This window comes from Passer montanus, unplaced genomic scaffold (genome assembly GCF_014805655.1).
Source record: "Passer montanus isolate IOZ18808 unplaced genomic scaffold, ASM1480565v1 scaffold21, whole genome shotgun sequence".
In the NCBI taxonomy this organism is placed as follows: domain Eukaryota; kingdom Metazoa; phylum Chordata; class Aves; order Passeriformes; family Passeridae; genus Passer; species Passer montanus.
Genome location: NW_024366703.1, coordinates 6,053,011 through 6,071,928, shown reverse-complemented (window position 1 = coordinate 6,071,928; position 18,918 = coordinate 6,053,011). Strand labels below are relative to the sequence as shown.

Sequence of the window (18,918 nt, the reverse complement as noted above, 5' to 3'; positions counted from 1 at the left end):
CCGGAACGGGGTGACACGCGCCCCGGTAACAAATGGCCCCGCCGTCTGCGGGGACCCGCGGGTCGCCCTCAGGACGCGGCCCCGCGGCCCACCCCGCACCGGCGGCGGAAGTAGGAGCGGGACGGCCCGCGGCGGCGCGGAGCGGCTCCGCCCGGAAACCCGCGGCCCCGTGACTGCGCAGCGCTGAGCGGAGCTGTCGCTGGCCCGGGCCCGGCCCCGGCCGCCAGTCGCCGCCGCGGCAGGTGGGTCCCGGCGGGAGCGGGGCGTGTGCCCGGGCAGCGCGGAGTGCTCTCGGGCGGAGCGGGGAGCTCCGGGCGCGGCCGGTCGCTGGAGGTGCTGCCGCGGAACCGGCTCGCCGCGGGGGAAAGGCGTCCGTGGGCCCTCCTGGAGAGCCGAGGGAGCGGGGTGCCGGGGAGTGGGGTGTGGCGGGGCTCCGGGAGGGGACCGAGTGGCGGCTGCGGCTCCGTGCCCCAGCTCGCCGTGCTGTCGCTGACAGGATGAAGCTGCGGCAGCTCTCCGACCTGAGTGACTTCAGCCGAGGCCACTGGCTGCGGGAGTTGCTGTGCCGCGGAGAAGAGCCCAGCCACGTCCAGTCCAGCCCCGACGGGCAGCACCTCCTGCTCCTGCAGAAGAGCCGGCCGCCCTCCCTGCCGCGGGTGGTGGCCTTCCAGCGCCACAGCATCGCTGGAGCCGACCTGGAGAGGAGCTGGCAGCCGCCCCAGCCAGCCCCTGTGGGACTGCTCTTCCTGCAGAGCCCTGCGGTACCGGGCTCCTGGGTACTGGCCGTGGTGTGGGAACACGGCCGGACCGAGGTCTGGCACTTCGTGGTGGCCGTGGGCTGGCAGCTGCTGCAGACGCTGGAGCTGTGCCAGGGTGCCCGGGCACGAGTCGTCTCCGTGTGCAGCCAGGGAGCCAGCCTGGTGTGGTGTGAGGAGAGGCCGCCGCTGGGTGCTCACTCGGACGTGAGCAAGTGTGCCTTCAGGTTCTGTGTGTGTGCCCGTGCTCTGGAGGTGGGGGAGCGGGGCGTGCGGCTGGGCGCTGCGAGGATCGTCCTGCACAACAGCCCCGAGTACCAGGTCCTGGCCTCTCCCCAACACGTCTTCCTAGTGCCTGCTGCTGCCGGCTTTGCCACCATTTCTAAATTCCTCCTCATCTGGCATCCAGAGAAGGCAGAGTTCACCATCACAGCCCCCTCTGCAGGCTTCATCCACAGCAAGGTGCTGCGCTCCAGCAGCGAGTCAGACTTCAAGAAGCTCCTGCTGGGTTCTGTGGGCCTTCTCTCAGGTTTTGCGCCTCTGGACATTCACACCTCCGCTGTGTCCAACAGTGGGGGTCTGCTGCTGGTGAGCACAAAGGGCTCTGTGAGTATCGTGGAGCCAGATGGGACACAGAGGCATATCTTTGACCTGGAGGGCGGGCCCCTGGCCCACGGGAGTCTTGTCCAGCTGAAGACTTTTGGCAGCATCCTGGCCTGTGTGCTGGCTGGAGTACTGTACCTTGTCAACCAGAACAGTGGAAGGCTTGTAGAAAAGGAAGTCCTGAGCATGAAGGAGGTGCATTTCCTGGAGTCCCAGGGAGAGGAGGACAGTATCCAGCTCCTCAGTCAGAGTGGCATCTACAGCTTTAGCTTTTCCAAACCTGAGGACAGCAGCAGGCCTGAGCCATGCCTGGTGGAGATGGTGTTTGAGGAGGCCTGCAGATATTATCAGAGGAGGAGCCTCAGCAGCTCCAAGCTGACGGTGGAGAAGTTGAAGAAAGGTGGTACATTCCAGGCTCCTGTGGTCCTCGCTGCCATCCTGCAGCACAGCCTCCACCAGAAGCAGAAGCCAGCCCGAAGCCTACAAGACACTTACGCCAAGCTGTTGAACGCAGTGAGCCGGGAGCTGCAGAGCTACATGAGCCTGGAGCTCCTCAAGACTTGCGTGGTGTGTGCCCCAGAGAGTGAGGTGGAAAGCTACTGCAAGGAGCTGGTGGAGCAGGAGGTCAGCCGCATTCTGCAGTCTGACATGGACAAGGACAACTTGGCCTACCTGAACTCTGTCTTTGCCTCCTTCCCCAAGGCTGCCTGGAAGGCCACAAGGAGCTGCCTGCAGCTGCAGCAGAATGGGGACGGCCTCTTGGTAGCCAGGGCCACCCCAGAGGTATGGAAGAAGGTCCTGTGTCAGCCGCAGCTGGAGGAGGTGGGTCAGAATGGGATGGTCCCACTCTTTGAGCTCATTTGCGGCTCCTTCCTGACGTTCAAACCCAAGTGGTTGCCCAGCTTTGTGGAGCTGACCCAGCAGTACGTTAGCAGCTCTTGGTCGTACAGCAGCAAGGAGGGCCCAGAAGGCCGGGTGCCACTGTACAAGAGAGCACTGGGAGTGCTGGCCCGAAAGAACAAACACGGCAAGGCAGATGACGAGATGGAGCTGGAACTGCTGCTCTGCAGCAAGAGGCCTAAGGCCGTGCTGCAAGCTCTGCACCTTCTCATCCATCTGAAGCAGTGGCAGAGGGTGGTGGAGGTGGCAGAGAAGTTCTCCAAACTCAGCCCCTTGCTTAACAAGGAGATATTCATCGCGCTGCTGGCTGAGTTTGCCCAGCACCGGGAGCTGGACCCTTACCTGGACAGGCTGTGGCCGCTGTGCCCTGCTGAGCTCACCGCCTCAGACATCCTCACCACGGTCCTGCAGCACCTCCCTCATTCCCAGGAGGACCCAGTGCCCTTCTCCAGCGAGGGGAACCAGCTGACTGTGGGCTTGCTTAAGCCACTGCTGCAAAGGGTTGTGCAGCGTCCCAGTGTCCAGGACGAGATGTACTCAGATGCCCTGCAGAGCAGCACCTTCCCCCCTCCCACCCCACCCCGAGAGCACAAAATCCCCTCAAAAGCAGTGGCTGATGATGTTCCTCAGCCATCCATGGGAAGGACTTCCTCGCCCTCAGCACTGCTACAGGATGACAGTGTGTGAAGGGGGGAAGGACAATGTCATCCCAAGCCCTGGGTGCACAAGGAAGGGAAATCCTACCTGTGTTGGCAATACGGAAGCCTGCTCCTTTTTGAAGCATCCCTGCAGCATCCCAAAGAGCCTGCTGGGTGGCTGAGGCTGGGGGATCTCTGAAACAGGGCAGGCTTTCTGGTTATTTTCCTAGCAAGTGCAATTGTGTGTGTGCCAGTGGAGGAGCAAATGCCAGGTGCATTTGCAGATGAAAACACTGGCTGCACTATAGAACTACAGAACTGCTCCCTGCCCAAAGCACTTTGTTTTCAGTTTGTTTGGCTCCTTTCTAGCTCCACTTCTACTTCCGTGATCCTCTGGTACTGGTGGTGGAGTGGCAGGCAGTACACAGTCTTTCCCCCTCCCATTCTCTGCTTAGTGAGCTGGATGGTAGCTCCAAGCTCTGCCTGTGAGAAACAAGGCATGTTTCCTGCAGCTGGGTCACTGAGTCCTGCTGCTCTGGGCTCAGTCAGATGCTAAATGCCAGTGTGGCACAGCTCAATGGCACTGGGGTCCCAGCACACACGCTGGCAGTTGCAGCACTCCACACATTGTCTCGCCACAACTCCTCTGGGATCAGTCCTGTAGCTGTGACTGATTGCAGCTACTTAGCTGAAAAGAGCAGCCTAATTCCCTTATCTCTCTGTCCCAGACAGTACCCAAACTCTGCTGAGCTGAGAAGCTTGCAGCAGGCTGTGAGAGCTTGGGGCTGGCCCTGCCTTTCCCTTTCCTTTGTGGAAGCTTAGATTATGCTGCAGGACACCCGAGCCCTCTGTTCCCATCTCCTCTACCTTTGCCCTTTGCATACAAAGGGGCTTTGTCAGGGTTGTCTGGCTCATATTGTGCCTCTGTTTGCAAAATCAATGTAACTTGAGAGCAGTTTGTGCAGGAAGATCCAGGTTCCAGCCTCTCTCAGGTGCCCAGTGCCTGGCCCCCTCCACCAGGAGGGAGACCCTCGCTGTGGCTTTGCATTCTGGGCTCTGGTGTGAAGGAGCTGTCTGGTGCCTTGTTGGGCTGCGGGAGATTCACCTGCATTAATCCTCTTGAGAGTGGTCTTAAGTGTGGAAGACAGACTCCTTTTAAAAATAAAGGTTCCTAAAGCACTGCTGAGGTGGTGGTGGATGTTATGGGGGTATGAGGGTACACACCCTCAGGAAGAGGGCAGTCTTGTTTTGCCTCTGGTGAAAAGTGGCCAGGCTCATCTCTCTGGTGCTGCCCAGCATGGCTCACAACTGGCAGAGCTGGGCTCAGAGAGCGTGCCCACATAGCTCATGCCCTCTGTGGTACTCAGCTGCTTACCACTGTGAATCCAGGGAGGCAGGAGTCTGCACAGGCAGGCTGGAGCTATGTGCCACAGGGCAGGGCCATCCAGGCCATGCAAGGCTGTGGCTGGGCCCAACAGAGAGTTGAGGAAGGGAGGATTTTTTTCTCAAGAGCTGCAAATTCTCTGTATTTTAGGCAAACTAGCTACAGAGAGCACCTGGCTAGCCCAGCAGAGTCCTGCTGCCAGGCACAGTGTCAGAGCTGTCGTTGGAGAGGTTATTGTTTGTGAAACCACTGGAAAGAGGTGGCAGGGTCTCCCCCAGAGAAGGCCTCGGCTGCGGAAAGTCCCTGTGGTGGAAAAAGGCCTGGCAAAGAGGAAGAGGAACTGCTGCAATGGTTCCCTAGAGACTGGCTGGCTATTGATGAGACCTTCCTTGGCGGGGTCCTTGTATGGCTGTGGCCATGGGGCACTGTGAGTTTCCCTCTCTGGCAGCTGCCACACGTGAGCGGAGGGAGCGGGGCCTGAAAGGAGAGCTGGTGGCATCCACTCTGGGCATTCTGTAATGAGCTGTCCTTGCTTCCTCTCCAGGCAGCTGGTGGCCTTGCCTGACTCTGCTCCCACCCATTTCCCAGGGCTGTTTGGGAGGAGGATGATGGATGGACCCCAGCACCTCTTAGAGCCTCATGACTCCAGAGATTGGAACACTGCCCTGGAGCTGCACTGAATGGGGAGCTGCTGAGAGCAAGCCCCACACCTTGGCAAAGGCTGTGCAGTCATCTGGGGGTATGTCTTCATTGCCAGGGCCGGGTTTGGATGCAGGTAGCACAGTGAATGAGGGTGAAGCTCCCTGCTTCCAGCACTGGCTCTGCAGAAAACAGAGAGCAGGGAAGAAGCAATGCCCACAGAGCCAGCAAGCAGAAACTGAAGCCAGCAGCAGTCCTGTGTGAGCTGGCAGCCCCGAGGCACAGCAAGGGAAGAGGAAGCAGGAACATGACGCAGTAGGGACAGCCTGAGGCCTGGGGGCAGAGGCCTCCATGTATGGGCTCCAGACAAACAGGAAATAGAATTCTGGAGGCTGAGGGTCCAGGGCAGAAAACTGAGCTCAATGCTCTCCAAGGGGTTGTTTGATATCTCAGGGCAAGAACCAGGAAGGGTGAGCGTCTCTGGGGGAAGCAGGGGCCAAAGCAATCTGAAGGACAGATTAAGCTGACTGATAGGCAAGCACAGGGCTCTCTGCAGTCACACTGCTGGGGGAGACAGCAGGAGGTAAGGCCGGTGCAGCCTCAGATAAAGCCCAAAGAAAAACTAGCAATTAGATCTGAAGGCAAGTGGGAAAAGCAGTAAGAGATGCACGTAGTGGAAGGGGAGCTGGCCTGGCCCTTTCACTCTGCTCCAGAGAAACTTGGACTTTGCTACAAAGGAAATGAGTCAAGCTGCTCACGTATATCCCCTGTGCCTGACACAGCTTTCAAGATGGGCCCTGCACTTGCACCAAGGGGCAGCACAAAGCAATACCTGAACTCGCCTCAAGGCTCTAGACCAAGTCACCCTTGATTTATCTGTGCATGCAGCTTTTTCTGAGCAGAGCGTGGTGTGTGCAGGCATGGGCACAGGAGGTACCCATGGCACCATATCTTGCAGAGAGAAGGAGGTGTGGGCTGCAAGCACCCCATAAACTCACTGGAAATCCACAGATGATACGTGCTAGGGTTGCCAGAGGGAAGTCCTTATGTTCTGGGGACAGCTTGGGGTGGCACTTCATAGACAGGAGGCTCTTTGTGTGGCTTGTCCCAGGGAGGGACCTGGCACTCACCCAGTCAGAGGTGCAAAGGGCTGCCCAGTGAGGGGAGCACCACCCAGTCTTGGTGACACTGAGCAGTGATCCTGTATCGACCTGGCTGTGGGCAGAGCACTCTTGGGAACACCAGAAAGAGCCCTGTGGTCCCAGGCACAGCCTCAGCTCATGCCAGCAGTGGGGAACCCTCCAGCCCCTAGGCCTGCGTACTTCCATCACTGCTAGACCTGAGGAGCACAGTCACATCCCACAGTGCACACAAACACACCATTTATTGTTTGGCACCAAAAATTACAGCCTTAGAAAGAGGCAGGGTCCCTGCAAAAATAAATAATCACATTTTTCAAGTGAGGGGGTCTGTCCATTTCCTCCTCCATCTGCGGGTGATGGGAGCTAATGCCTTGTGGAAGGCCTGGGGATTTTGTAGGCGTTGAATGTTGGTGGCCTGCAAAACCAAGGTCCTGTATATCAGCCACAGAGTGGGGCAAGGGACAGCTCAGGATGCACTGGAATGGTCAAATATCAACCCACTCCTATCACCCACAGTCCTACAGGAAATAGGGTATATGGAGACAGCTTCCCCAAACCCACCACCCTGGGAGACTGGGACCAGCAGCACCTCCAGACTTGGGAGTGTGGCAAGCTGATAGGGTTCACCACAACTGCATGCACTATAAAAGTCCCACCTTCACAGCCATCCCCTGGTACCAGCACACTCCTTGGTCTGCACTCACCCTGGTCCCCACCCCCCTCCCTCTGTCCCCTGCCCCCCCTGTACCTACAGGGGCTGCCCCCCACCCCACAAAGGGACCTGGCAGTGTAAGTAGCTTACATCTCAAAGTCTTCCTTCCTAGAGGGGAGAAAAAAGAGGGGACAGTGTTAGTGGGGCAAGAAGATGCCTTGTGGGACAGGACAGCATCTCATGGTGGGACAAGGTCTCCCATAGGTCACAAAAGGAGAGCACATGGGCTTCAGGGTGCTGGCTGCCTGGTGTGAACAGCACTGGCTCTTAGAGGCCCTCAGAGCATCAGTGCTCCTTCCCCAGGTAGGCAGAGCAGGGCCCCACGCTCAGCAGCACGCAGCTCCCGGTGCCTCAACTTGAGCTCCCCGAGGTTCCTGGGCGGCTGAGCCCATGTCTGCAGCCAGCTCAGAGGGGTGGCAGGAGCTGGGGAACCCTCAGCCCAGCAGCTGCACCACAGGGCCACAACGTAGCCCTCAGGAGCTGGAAATCCAGCTAGAAACTGCTCATACCCTCAGGGGTCAGTGCCTGTGCTGGTAGTGGCCAGGCAGAGTGTCCCAGAGGGACAGCCCCAGGACACGGGTGGCCACAGGGGTGTGAGCAAGCACTGCACCCTCGTGGCAGAGCCACCAACCATGCAGCACACTGCATTCTGCACAGCATCCAGCTGTGCTCCCATGCCAGTGCTCCAGCACAAAAATGGTGCAAAACAGAGCGAGTCAGGTGGTGTACTCCAGCCAGGCTGTGGCTGCAGCCCTGCCAGGCTCCTTCCACCAAAGGGAATGCACCTTTGTCTGCCCAAACAGGAGGTTCCGAGCAGGCAGAGGAAAGCTCCAGAACATCCCCATCCTCAGGGGCTGAGGGGCCCAAGTCACCTCTCAGATTCTCCCCAGCCCACATTACTTCAGCATGAGCCCCACAGGCTGCCACGGGACATGAAGAACAGGTGGCAGGGGGACCCCAGACCCAGAGTGGTCACAGGGGTGGGGCTGCTCCTCACCTGTACACATCAGCAATATCCATGCGGCGGTAAAACTTGGCAAGTCTGACAGCCAGGATGATGCTGGGCAGCAGGAAAAAGGTGCACCAGCCCAGGCTGAACCAGAAGGCATTCTGCCCAGGGTGGAGGAAGAGCCATTAGGTCCAGAGAGCAACTGGGAGCAACTCTTTTGCTCCCAGCGCTCCCCAATGACCACCCACTCCTCAGAGCCTGGCCTTTCCTCTGAGCCACAGCACTTTGCTGGGCAGAAACTGAGAGCTGCTTCCTGTGCATCCCTGATCCTTCCCTGCATCCCTGATCCTTCCCCGCATCCCTGATCCTGAGCATGAGGAGGACAAGAGGACCTCACTGCCACCCCACATGTGTGTGTCACTCTACACACCGCTGCCCCACTCACCACAGAGTCCATGATATAGTCACAGCCAATGACCTCCACATTATCCAAGGACTGAGCTATGGGCTTGCAGCGTGCCACATCTTCTCTCACCTGGAGACATGGTGGGGACAGCATGTATCAGCACCCACCAAGCCTTGCAGCTCATTCTCCCCTTCAAAACCACCTCACTGAGGAAGGCTCAGCTTACCCTGCTCTTGGCCCATGAAATGTAGGTCTCAAAGAAATCCAGCAGCTGCTCCAGGAAGGCCAGTGTCTCCTGGAGGGGCAAGCACAGAGTGGAGATGTTGCACCACCAGCCCCCTCCATGTCAGGACCAGGGCTCTCAGACCACCTCAGCCCAGCAGCAACAGGGCTGGAGGCTTCACCCCACCCCAGTCCCTTGCCAGGGGTGCCATAAGGGAAGGGGGCACCCAGGGGTGCAGGAGGCACCCAGGGATGGCAAGCAGGATGAGCAGCCAGACAAGGTTTGAGTTCCCTGTATAGAGGGAGGTCTTGGTGAGGGGGTCTGGTCTGTGTGACCTGACAGCAGGGCAAGGCAAGCTCACGTTCTCGACGATGTTTGACATCTCACTCTCCAGGAACTCCTGGGTTTTGTTGGCTTTGTCCAGCGCAGCTGTTGTCTGTCCCTGAGGTGAAAGGTGCTCTCAGCACTGTGATCTAAGTGGGTCTCTGCACTGCACTTCACCAGCCCTGCACAGCAGCACTCCCTGGGGCATAGCCTCTCAGAGCTGTGGTGTTCCCAGCAGTGACACGCTGGTAGTGCCAGGTACCTCAGGTGGAGGGAGCCTGCACCTGGCAGGGTCCATGGCCTCCCTCCCTCTACCCCATGAATAGCCCCTGCACCCCCAGACTGCAGGTGAGCCCCACCACCTCCACTGCAGGACCTTGAGGGTGCCTTGCAGGGTGCCTGGGACTGGCATGCGCTCCCCTTGTGCAGCTTACCTCTAGCTGGGCAGCCCCACTCTGCACTGAGTAGATGCTCTCCTTCAGGCTTTGCTGGGCACGGAGAGAAGGGGGATTAGAGGTGCAGACCCACAGCTCAGACAAGACCTGCCAGCAGGCTCTGAGCTCTAGGGAAGCCCAACCCAGCGTCCCCAGGACAGGCCCCAGCATCGCTCACCAGTGGCCCAGAGAAGCTCGCCTGCATCTCCTTTTCCAGCTCCCTCAGGTCGTGAGCATTTTCTTCCAGGCTCTCCTTCACGTCTGTGCCCTGGGAGAGCTGCAGTCAGCAGTGCCCAGCTCTGTGCCTTCCCTCAACACTCAGACACAGAGGAGCCCAGTAACCAGTGGCTTTGGGGACAGAGTGGCTGTGGCCCTGGGGTATCATGGTCTCTCACCACTTTTCCTGCCAGCTGCTCCAGCTCTGCAGCCAGATCCAGGAGGCTTCCCTGGGTCATATTCTGATCCAGCTGCAAGAGGCAGAGACAGAGCTATGAGAATGAGGAATGGGGTGCACAAGGGGAGCTATACCCCTTCTTTGTGGGACAGAGAAGAGCCAGGGCCTTCTGGGCAGAGGATGTGCCTTGTTACCCTAATGGGTTACACAGATGGCAGAGGACTCTCACAGCAGCAAAAAGGAGAGTGCAAAAGACCTCCTCAACCCACATCCAGCCCCTCCACCCTGATCCCAAGACCAGGCTACACCCAGCACACCTGCTCCAGGGTGAGGGTGAAGTTGGGAGGCTGTCCAGCCTGACTGGCGCTCAGCAGCAGGTCTTTCTGGCTCTGGTTGAGCAGGGAGATTGGGCTTAGGGTGATGTTCATCTTCTCAAAATCCGTGGTGATATTTCCTGTGTACTGCCAGAGCAAAAGGGGCCATGATGGGACAGGTGCTGGCCCCTCACTGTCCTCTCAGCCCTTGGTCTGGATTCCTGCCCTCAGGACCCTGGCACCCCCACGCTCACCTGGCTGATATTCAAGAGCTCATCCAGGGACACACTCTGGTCCAAGTGCAGAGTTTGCCACAGGGAAGCATCTTGCTGGCACTGCCTGCAGGATGGGGGCATGGGTTTAAAACAGGACAGGTAAGGGAGATGTCCTCACCTGTGCAGGTAGGTTGCACCTTGCTCCTTCCCTGCAATCAGTGCCTACCCACAGCCTGGGAAGGTGGGGCATCTGCCCTGCTCCTGGGGATCATCTGAGGGCATTGACCAGCTCTACCCCCACCAAAGGCACAGTGTCAGGGCTGGCACCCACCTGTATATCTCTGAAAAGTTTGTCGTGTCACCCTTCAGGCCCAGCAGCTCTGAGAGATTGAAGTTAGGGATCTTGTCCAGGAGCTGAGAGAAGGAAAGAGATGGAGAAACTAGAGATGGTGCAGGGCAGGACACTTTGGAAGAGCATCCTAAATGGCTAGTGCTGCCTCTGCTCCACCAGCAGCCCTCATTTAGGAAGCAGTATCTCCAGGCAGTTTCCCCACAGCAAGCTTACCTGGAAGAGCTGCTGGTTGTGCCAGGACTCACAGAAGAGCATGTAAATGTTCCCCCCTAGCACGAAGCTGATCATCACCAGCAGCATGAGCAGCCAGTAGAAGATGAAACTGAAGCCAACCCCTCTGCCAGGACAGAAATGCCATCAACACCAGCAGCCCAGTGGCCCAGCACTGATGCTGGCATTGCCCCCAGCTCGCAGAGCCCAGGGGCTGCACAGCCCTCACCCCCCCAGCTGTGGGAACACCACCCTTCCCACAAGCTTGTCCCTGTTCTGCCTTCAGACCCCAGAGCATGACCAGGCTCTACCCTGGAGCGTGGATTCCAGAATAGCTTCCCACAGCTTTGCAAGGCAGCACTCCCTCACAGAGGTGCAGGAGCCACACACACACTGTCAGCCCTCGCCATCAGGGCAAACGGGCTCCCCTCAAATGCCTCTCACAGCACCACGTTTGACCTTCAATTCACCACCTGCACGGGGAGTCACCAGGGGGCAGGCCCCTAAGCTGCAGTCAAATGATGATTTAGGAGCTCGAGCATTCCCAGGCCAGCCCTGCCCGCCCATCCCACCACTCCCACACACGTCCTTGGCAGCCAACTGAGCCTCACGCCATGAAGAAGTTCCCGCCAGCATCGGAGAGGCTGCTGCGCTGCGTGGGCAGCACGCCTTCCTTCAGCCCCAGGGGCCCCAGCAGCAGCCCAAAAACGTTGCAGAAGACCACCAGCAGCACCGTGCAGCACAGGAGGGCACACAAGATCAACCTGGGGGAAGACAAAGGGCAGGAGTCAGCCAGCAGCACCTGGGACCCTGAGCAGCACCCTGCAGCCCACTGGCTGCCTTCATAGGGAGGAAAAAAAGTCCCAGACAGCACAGCAGGGAAGGGACATGTGTGTCTCCAAGGCACAGCTCTGACTACCCTGCATCCACAACCCTACCACCCAGCAAGCCCCACTCCAGCAATGAGAGGAGCAGGAGCCTAAAGCTCTGCAGCCCACCTGAGCCCATCCCAGGCGATGATCGGCTCCCTGTACTCCTCCAGCACCAATGCAGAATTGTTCACAAAGGCCCCAACTTTCTCCTTGGCATCCAGGAGCGGCAACCCTTCCTGCAAGCTTCTGATCTCCTGCCTGACAAGGAGCAGCTGGTCCTGGCTCTCTGCAAGGAACAGGGACACGCTGACATTGCGAGGTCCTGCAGGGCAGCGGGGACTCAGAAAGGATGGGAAAGGGGCAGTCATGGCCAAGGATGACATTGGCTTGATGGCACCTGGGGACAGCCAGGGCTGCAGGGAAGGCCTCCAGGAAAGAATGGCTTGAGAAGGGAGGAGGGAATCCTCAAAGAGGGAGAAGTCAGCACACAAAGCCCTGCTTACTTGCCACCACTTCTTGAGACTGCTCTTGCACCTTGTCAGGGGTCATGGCCAGCGTTTTGTTAACCTGCATCCAGGGAAGCACAGCATGAAACTCACATGCCTGCCTGCAATCCAGGGCTGAGCAGCACATCCCCTTGTCCCCAGATCCTAGTAACACACAACAGCCAGGCTCCCCACAGCACCCAGTCCACCCTAGAGTGTGCAGGGATGGTTGGGACAGTGAGCAGGCCTCAGGCTAGCCCTTCCCTTGGTGTCACACACTGAACTCCTGACAGAGCTCTTTCCAACCCATACCCTGTCAGCAAGCCCTGGCAGTTGCAGGAGCACCCAGCTTTGTGCCTGGGTGAAGGGGACACCCCTTACCTCCTCTAAACCAGTCTCCATGTTTGACTCAGAGACCTCACGCAGTGCCTCCAGCTGCTGCTCCACACCTGGGATCTGCAGGAAGAGCCTGGGGTGAGGGAGCTGCGGGGGCTGGGGCTGCTGGGCCCCTCACCCACACCCTGCCCCTGCTCACCGTGCTGAAGTTGGCGGTGAAGGCGAGCCCGTCCAGGGACACTCGGCCACACGGGGAGCCACATTTCTGCAGGGTGCTGTTGAGCCTGTCCCGCAGGCTGACCAGCCGCTGGCTGTAGTTGCTCTGCAGCTCCTCGAGCTCCGAGCGCCTGATGGCAATGTTGGCAAAGGTGTCCTTCAGCTTCTCCATCCCTGGGGAGACAGCGGGGAGCTCAGGGCCTCATCCTGCCACTGTGGCAGGGACTCGTTCTCATCCAGCTGAACTTTGGAAACTCATGAAAAAATGCAGCATAGGGGCACCCCCAAAGTCATGGCACTTGTCCCAAGGTGTGGCTGGGAGGCCAAAGGGATCCACCTCCATGGGAGCCTTACCCAAACATGCACCCACCCCATCTCTTGGTCCCCCTGAGTCCCTTGCCAGTCTCCCAGGGATGGGGCCAGTACCTTGCAAGAGGCTCTGGAGAGACCCCAGAGCCCCATCCGTGCTGCTCCTGATGCGTGAGGTGATCATACTGCCCAGTTTGGGCCCAATGTCTGCAGAGATGTGAGAGGTGGTGTCAATAACAGGATCCCTGCAAGGTCCTGGGGCTTGCAGGAAAGCTGGTGAAAACACTGACACCACCAGCACGTCTCCCTCACCCACCCCCAGGTGGGGGAAATGGGGATATCCCCACTCTCCCAGCACCTGCATCCCCCTTCCCAGAGAGGAGCCTGAACAGGGAAAAGCAGAAACTGGAGCAGAGCTGGAGCTTGGAAGAGCCTCCAGACCCAGTCCCTTTAGACATCCCCTTAAGTACATGCCCAGTGGCCCCCAGGATCAGCAACCACCCACAGGGCAGAAAGGTAAACCCACACAACAGCCCCACTGCCCAAGAGCCCCCAGCCCTGGAGCAGCTGGCCACAGGCCCTGGGGATGCTCCAGCCCCTCCCGTCGCACGCCCTCACCCTGGAGGCTGCGGTTGGCATAGTCCAGCGGGACATCGCTCTTGTTGATGATAAAATCAACTTGCTGTGGGGACAGAGATGTGTGTCAGTGAGGGTGGGGACCTTTCTCTGCTGCCCTTCCCTGGGGGGCTTTGGGCTGCTCCTCCCGCCTGGCCCCTTGCCCCCAAGACGTGGCAGGGGGACCATGCGTGCCTGGGGGATGGAGGCCAGGTAGGTCTGGACATCACCCAGAGTGTTGTTCACATTGGGAAAGGTGCTCTTCACAGCCTGGGAGAAGCGGGTGTTGCTGATGAGGGCACAGACACCACCAGCCCTACAAGGGAAGGGTGGCAAAGTCAGCATGTGGGGAGCTCAGCCCCAATGCTGCCCCCCAGTACCCCCCAAATCCACCCACACAGCCCCCAGCCTGCAGGGTCTGGAGCACGCCAGTGACTCCTGCTTCCAGTGCATCCCAGCACGTGCCCTGCCCCGAGGGAGCAGAGGAGGGACGCAGGAAACCGGGGCACGGCAGAGCCCGGTACGCCGTGGGGAAGCTGTCGGGAAGGGTCCGCACGGTGCCAGGGCGCAGCCCCCGGGGCAGCTCCCCACCGCCGCCGCTTCCTCTGCCTTGTCCCGCCGCGCCGGGATCTGCTCCTGAACAATGGCAGCTTCCTGGCACGGCCGCCAAGCGCCGGCACTTCCAGCCACCCCCGGGTTCCATCCGGAGCCTCCCGGCCGGCGCACTCACAGGAGGAAAGCGGAGAGCAGCAGGACAGAGGCCCAGAGCGCCCGGCGCCGGCAGCGCATCCGCCGGCCCTGCTTCTGGTACATGCGGCCCCCGCAGTGCCCGCAGCAGCGGCAGCAGCAGAAGCAGCATCCCACCAGCGGCACCAGGATGGCGAGGACGACTCCAATGGCCACGCAGACCAGGAAACCCAGTTCGTAGAGCAGCAGCTGGGATAGGAAGATGAGAAGCAGCATGACACTGGTGCCCCCGAAGGCCCCTCAGCTCTGCGCACCCTGTCCAGACCCAAAGAGACAACATGGGTCCCCCCAGGGAGCAGAACATGTCCCCTTGCTGCTGCCCGGCATCCAGGGCTCAGCCTCAGAGCAGCACCCACCAGCACCCCCCAGTCCACGGTGGCCTGGGGCTGCCGGCTCCCCACCCCAGCTGCCTGCTCACCTCGTGGATGTCCTCCTGGCTGAATGCGCTCTCAGGCTGCCCAAAATTAATCAGCTCTGGGAGACAAGAAGCACAGAGGGCTGTAAGCAGGTGCTGGGCCCCCTGGAGTTCTCCAAGAGGGCCCCAGACCCTGCTCACACCTCCCAGCCTGAGGCATAACCTCCAGCTCACACCAGCTCTGAGTACGGCATTTTTCTCCCTTGCAGCTGCCCTCCCCAGCCATCACATCATGCAGCATTTTTGCACCCAGGAAAAGTGCTGCAAGCCCCCAGGCTCTCAGGGGTTCACAGAACAAGGGAGTTCCTCACCACTGTGGGCATAAGGGACACTGCCCTGGGGCTGCCCTCCTGCAGCCCAGCCCTACACAGAGGCCCAAGGGCACTGCCAGTAAAGAATGAGTCCTGGGGCAAAGGCCCGCTGCCACGCTGCCCCTTTCATTCCCAGGGCTCTCCCTGCCTGTGCCACTTGCCCTCATTACAAGCCTTGATGGCACATGGGGACACCGATTGTACCCTGGTGTCTATGTGACACAGGTCCACAAAGCAGGACCTGTGCTGCCAGCCACACCTTTGCCAGCGTGTTGATGGCAAGCAAGGGTTGAAGCCAGTGAAGGAGGAAGCACAATTGGCAGTACCCAGAGTGGCATTTCCCTCCAGGTGGGCAGCATGTACCCCATGAATATGGAGCAGCTGCAGGGTCCTGGTATCACCTGTGCAAACCTGCAGCTGCTTTGGGACAGAGCTGTGACAGTGACAGCAGCAAGGGCAAGCGCTGGCAAGCAGGGCAGTGCACAGAGAGCACAGTGCTGCCACTGGCACCGGGACACACTGCTCTGGGTGGCCAGCAAACACAGAGGGCTGCAAAGCAGGCAAAGACCCTGCAGGCACAGTGGGGTTTGCTGTGCACATTTTTGGGATTAAGATACCTGGAGGGAGGATGGGGCAGGACTCTGCAAGGTGGCATTACCTCTAACCCCTGTCCTGGGGCCCAGCTAAGACAGCCCCACAGTTACGGGCCATGAGCAGGACACAGCTGGCAGTCCTTGGGAGCCCACTGCTGATTACCCCAGCCATTACACCACCAGCAGCCCCCCGCCGCCGTGCACCCACCTACGGGCAGGGCGTGTGGCTGCACCAGCCGCAGGAAGACGTGTGCCATTGCCACCATCCCCGGCGCGCTGCTCCCCGGCGCCTCGGGGCCGGGCCCGTACGTGGGCTTCGAGATGTTCCCCAGCTCCATCGCAGCAGCTCCTCTGCACACCTGGGCACCGAGAGGAGCTGTCGGTGTCATCGGGGCACGGAATCACCCACCCACCCTGCCCTGCCTCCTGCCTCCGACCAGGAAACGCAGAGAGAAAATATCAGGCACCTGCCCGCTCCTGCCCGGAAGGAAAGAGCTGCGGGAGAGCCCCGAGGAAGGGTGGGTGCACCCATCCCCACCCCTGCGAGCAGCGGGGTGGGCAGCCAGGCAGGAGGTGCCCTGAGGGACCGGGGGGCTGTGGGGGATGAAGCGGATTCAGAGCACTCACCGTGTCCTCTGACACCTCTGTGCAGCCACAGCTGCGGCAGGGTCCGGCCGCAGCGTGCCGGCCGCGGGGCTGTGGCTGGTTTGAGTTTCAGCGGTGACTGCTGACAAGCTGTTCGCCGGGACAGAGGGCGATGCCGGGATCGCCCCACCCTGCCGCCTCGGGTCGCCTCTCTGCACCGGGGTCAGGGTCAGCACCGACCTGTCCCGACGCAGGCATGGGGAAGAGTCCCGCTCCTCCCTCTCTGCTAAGCTCCCTGCCCGTGCTGGTTTCCTCTGCCCCAGCCCAGGAGCTGCGTGGCCCGGGGTGCTCCCGAGGGCAGCCGTCCCGCCCGCTCCGCCCCACACCATCTGCATCCTTTCGGGATGGGGTGCGTTGAGCCGTTCAGAGTTTCAACACAGACCAGCTGTGGCCACAGAAGCAGGTTTTGCATCTCAAAACCTTCCGAAATGGGGCACTGCGGCAAACCCGGCATTTCTCACACGCGTCCCGGTCCCCTCAAGCGGGGAACAGCCTCAGGGGTCCCCAGACAGCATTTTTTCCCAAAGGCTGGGCGCCCGCTCGGCTCCATCCCCGCTCCCCGCGGAGCTTTCCCACGCCATGGCTCCATCCCCCGCCCCGCCGCGGAGCTCCGGGAGCGCAGCCGGGGCAGGAGCGGGGAGGGGCCGCAGGGCGCTCCCGGTTGTGCCAAGGACGCACCCGGTGGATACGGGCAGGTGCCCGGGGGTCACGTCTCGGCAGGCGGAGCTCCCAGCTCGGCACGGCTCCGCACCGAGCCCGCGGCGGGGGGCCCGGACAGAGCCGCCCCTTCCGCCCCCGCCCGCCGGGGTCTGTCCTCCTCTGCCGAGGGGGAGCCCTCTGCCCCACCCTTCCCGCTGCATCTTGGCACTCCTCCTTCAGCCGAGGGGCAGCCCTGCTCCTGGCCCCATCCTGCATCTCCCCCGGAGACCCCGGCCCTGTCCCGCATGGAGGAGCCGGCCGCCCGCAGGCCCTCTGCCCTGGGGATGCTCCCTCCTTGTCTAAGACAGCCAGCACTCCCCCCACACTGCCAGAGCCACTGCTACCCCTCCAGCAGCCCACCCTGCCATAGCAGCCCTGCCGAGAGCCTGCCCCACTGCCCACCCTGCCCCTACGCCTGCCCTCAGCTGTGCCCTGCACCCTCCACCTCCTGCCCCGAAGCAGCTGGAGCCCCCAGCATGGTCCTTGGCCCCTGCCCTGTGTCCCTGCTGGGGACACCGTGGCCTTTTGGACAGGGACAGCAGGGACTCTGGGTGAGCTGTACCTGAATGACCTTTGCATGAGGTGCTCCCTGGCCCCTCCAGCAGCCACGGCTTGCTCATGGCCACGTCCCAGTTACTGCTTAACTTTCCTTGGCACAAGCAGGCATCACTGCACTCTGACCTCAGGTGAAGGTGGCCCCGGGAGGAGGGCAGCCCTGCTTCGGGTTTTCTTCCTGGTCTGGCCCATGCCGGGTGCCAGAGTGTCATGTGGGACCCTCTGGCACAGCACTGGCACTGGGGAAGAGCAGCAGAGGGCACAGATTCACCCCAACAAAAAAGAGAGGGAAAAAAAAGCAACAACTAGTGAGTTTCCCGCAGCACTGGAGTTGATGTGGGGAGAGGTTTGGGAGCTTCACAGGTATCCTTGGGCTTTCCAGGTCAGACCTCAACCCTGGTGTTGCCTTGGAGCCCTCCAGTAGCTCTTGGGTGCATGTGCAGGATCCATCAGAGATAGAGGATCTGCTCTACAGATTGCTCCCTTCCCACCCAGGGCATCCCACTGAGCCTGCCAGAGCTCAGGGCATGTCAGAAATGAGGGTATTTATTGATGCCTCAGCTCTGGGTGCCACACCGTGGGCTCACAGGGGCCATCCTGCCCTCACCTGCCCAGCATGAGCTCCTACCACAGCACCTGTGTCCTGCAGCCCCCTCGACCTCAGCCCTGTCACAGCCTGCTGATGTCCCTCACTGCAGATGTCCACCCAACCCCTGCTCCTACTCTGAAGATACAGGCCCATCCTGCTCTCACCCTCTGCTGCATCAGCCCTGTTTTACAGGCATATATCCCTAATATCCCTAATAAAGCTGGCACAGGGCACCCCAGCTTCTGGGAGGAGATTGTTAAAGTCCCCTGTCCCTCCTTTGCTCCCCCAGGACACCTCCATGCTGCTCAGCTGCTCCTGCCCTGCTCCCAGGCAGGACTACACGGCCCCCACTGCTCCTCAGGGAACGTGCCCATCACCTTGGTGTCGGGCAGGCCTCGAGCTGCTTGTTTGCTCTGCCCTGGGGACTGGGCCATTTCCCAGCAACCCTCTGCCTTACCCTTGCTGGGATTTCTGCTTTCCGTGGCATGGCAGGGAGCCAGCTGTGTTGTGCCTGGGAACCAGCAGGCAGAGGCAGGCCAGCATCATCCAGGGAACACAGTGAGCTCTGTACCCACACTCCCTGCCAGGGTACCAGGGACATAAGGAGACAACTCCCCTCTGCCTTGCCCACGTCAGCCTGGTCCCATGCTCAGATATAAGTGATCAGGACAGCTTCAAACCGAAAAGTCATTTTATTGGTACCATACATGACTCATAAATGGCACAAACTATGGAGGGGAAGAAGGAAGGAAAAAAAAAAAAAAAGAAAAAAAAAGGAAACAAAAAGGCCAAAAAGGCATTACAGTGTGCCCATGGCAGTGAGGGCTCTGCACCCTCCACAGCAGCCGTGCAGCATGGCATGGAGAATCGTACCTTAACTGTGATGCAGAGCCCCCCTCCCTGCCACACTGGGCTCCCACCCTGGGATCCCACCCAC

The 18,918-nt window shown here is 60.2% G+C and overlaps 2 protein-coding genes across 5 annotated transcripts; one reads left to right on the top strand and one right to left on the bottom strand.

Moving 5' to 3' along the window:
- The first annotated feature begins 19 nt into the window (after window positions 1-19).
- HPS6 (HPS6 biogenesis of lysosomal organelles complex 2 subunit 3) lies at window positions 20-4,083 on the top strand. The gene is made up of 2 exons (XM_039708983.1): window positions 20-242; window positions 497-4,083. The coding sequence occupies exon 2, from the start codon at window positions 498-500 to the stop codon at window positions 2,943-2,945; it is 2,448 nt and encodes an 815-aa protein (XP_039564917.1). The 5' UTR covers window positions 20-242; window position 497; the 3' UTR covers window positions 2,946-4,083.
- A 196-nt stretch (window positions 4,084-4,279) lies between these two features.
- LOC120502007 (prominin-1-A-like) lies at window positions 4,280-16,985 on the bottom strand. 4 transcript variants are annotated; one of them, XM_039708984.1, is made up of 25 exons: window positions 16,121-16,981; window positions 15,702-15,852; window positions 14,593-14,648; window positions 14,158-14,363; window positions 13,623-13,743; window positions 13,431-13,494; window positions 12,930-13,019; window positions 12,487-12,677; window positions 12,333-12,407; window positions 11,970-12,033; window positions 11,593-11,752; window positions 11,206-11,358; window positions 10,598-10,721; window positions 10,364-10,446; window positions 10,072-10,156; window positions 9,821-9,964; window positions 9,505-9,576; window positions 9,288-9,386; window positions 9,110-9,163; window positions 8,713-8,793; window positions 8,355-8,423; window positions 8,168-8,257; window positions 7,771-7,883; window positions 6,864-6,881; window positions 4,280-6,476 (listed from the first exon to the last, which is right to left on the bottom strand). In XM_039708984.1, the coding sequence occupies exons 2-25, from the start codon at window positions 15,829-15,831 to the stop codon at window positions 6,425-6,427; spliced, it is 2,394 nt and encodes a 797-aa protein (XP_039564918.1). In that variant the 5' UTR covers window positions 15,832-15,852; window positions 16,121-16,981; the 3' UTR covers window positions 4,280-6,424. The 4 variants fall into 4 exon arrangements, with proteins under 4 accessions (XP_039564918.1, XP_039564919.1, XP_039564921.1 ...); XM_039708985.1 differs by having other exon boundaries at window positions 9,288-9,377; window positions 16,121-16,980; XM_039708987.1 differs by lacking the exon at window positions 7,771-7,883 and having other exon boundaries at window positions 16,121-16,985.
- Between the last annotated feature and the right edge of the window lie 1,933 nt (window positions 16,986-18,918).

Coding starts and splice junctions, on each gene's coding strand:
- HPS6 (XM_039708983.1), top strand. CDS start 498: ATGAAGCTGCGGCAGCTCTCCGACCTGAGTGACTTCAGCCGAGGCCAC.
- LOC120502007 (XM_039708984.1), bottom strand. CDS start 15,831: ATGGAGCTGGGGAACATCTCGAAGCCCACGTACGGGCCCGGCCCCGAG. Junction 13,020..13,430: donor TGCCAACCGCAGCCTCCAGG/GTGAGGGCGTGC, acceptor ACATCTCTGCAG/ACATTGGGCCCAAACTGGGC. Junction 9,387..9,504: donor AGCAGCTGGCAGGAAAAGTG/GTGAGAGACCAT, acceptor TGCTGACTGCAG/CTCTCCCAGGGCACAGACGT.